Below are 1,024 nucleotides of genomic sequence, written 5' to 3'. Positions count from 1 at the left end.
ACCCCCCCCCCCCCCCCCCCCCCCCCCCCCCCCCCGCCCCCCCCCCCCCCCCCCCCCGCCCCCCCCCCCCCCCCCCCCCCCCCCCCCCCAGGAAAAACCAACCAGGTTGTCACAGCAGGCGGTATCCCGTCCCACGCAGACGACTTCGGAACCAAATCAGCGGGTGCTCTCCAAGACGCGTCATCATCCGGGGGAAGAACTCACATGCGCCAACACAGCATTGCTCGTGCTCGTCCGGGTTGAAGCAGCCGATCGTGTCGCAGATTACGTTGCCCTCGCCGAAGCACTCGGCGCACGTATCGTGGATGGAGCAGGTTCCCCCGTCCTGGCGGCCGAGGAGATCACCCACAGCGCCTAGCCCTGGACCCGTTCGTAGCTTCTGCCACTGGGCAGCGGCTATGCTTGCGGCTAGGACGAAGGCGAGGTTGGAGAGGCGCATTATAGAGGGCGTGAGTGGGTGGCTTGGGCTTGGTGGCGGCTTATGTGCGGAGAGAAAAAGCTTCAATGGACGACCAGAGTCAACTTTCGACAAAGGTAAATAAACTGCTCCCCTAATTTTGGGTTCGGAAATTTGGTCAGAGCTAATGGGTTCTTGGTGCGGAAATAGAGCGTAAGCAACGGCGAGAAGTTATGCCCGATCGACATGGGTTGGAGCTGAGGATGCGCCGGTTTGCCGAGAAGACTGATTTGCTTGATTGATAGGAGTGGGACCGATGGCTGAGGTAGTTTACTCTTAGGCAATTTTAATTAGAACTTGAGCATTTATGTTGGGTTTTCCTTGTGGTACAGTAAAGGTAGAAATATGCCTGAACTGGTTGGTCTATTGAAGCTGCCCTTCATTACCGGCCTCCCAAGAAACCTAACTCACAAGTACTTGAGAATCACTCATCCTGAACCTGTCCTAAATTAGCCAGCCAATATTCTGGTCTTTATCGACGGGGGGGGGGGGGGGGGGGGGGGGGGGGGGGGGGGGGGGGGGGGCCGGGCGGGGGGGGGGGGGGGGGGGGGGGGGGGGGGGGGGCGT

The 1,024-nt window shown here is 60.6% G+C and overlaps 1 protein-coding gene across 1 annotated transcript in view; it reads right to left on the bottom strand.

The window, feature by feature from the left end:
- QBC33DRAFT_566053 (uncharacterized protein) overlaps positions 1-641 on the bottom strand; it is a 1,710-nt gene extending 1,069 nt beyond the window's left edge. The window contains exons 1-2 of the mRNA XM_060430439.1: positions 205-641; positions 103-143 (exon numbers count right to left, since the gene is read on the bottom strand). Coding sequence (XP_060288131.1) covers positions 103-143; positions 205-439 — 276 coding nt within the window. The 5' untranslated portion in view covers positions 440-641. The remainder of the gene's footprint in view (positions 1-102; positions 144-204) is intronic.
- Between the last annotated feature and the right edge of the window lie 383 nt (positions 642-1,024).

Source organism: Phialemonium atrogriseum (assembly GCF_030411735.1).
Source record: "Phialemonium atrogriseum strain 8032-3 unplaced genomic scaffold QBC33scaffold_2, whole genome shotgun sequence".
NCBI lineage: Eukaryota > Fungi > Ascomycota > Sordariomycetes > Cephalothecales > Cephalothecaceae > Phialemonium > Phialemonium atrogriseum.
The sequence above is the reverse complement of the archived record's forward strand: the minus strand, read 5'-3'. Positions and strand labels throughout refer to the sequence as shown.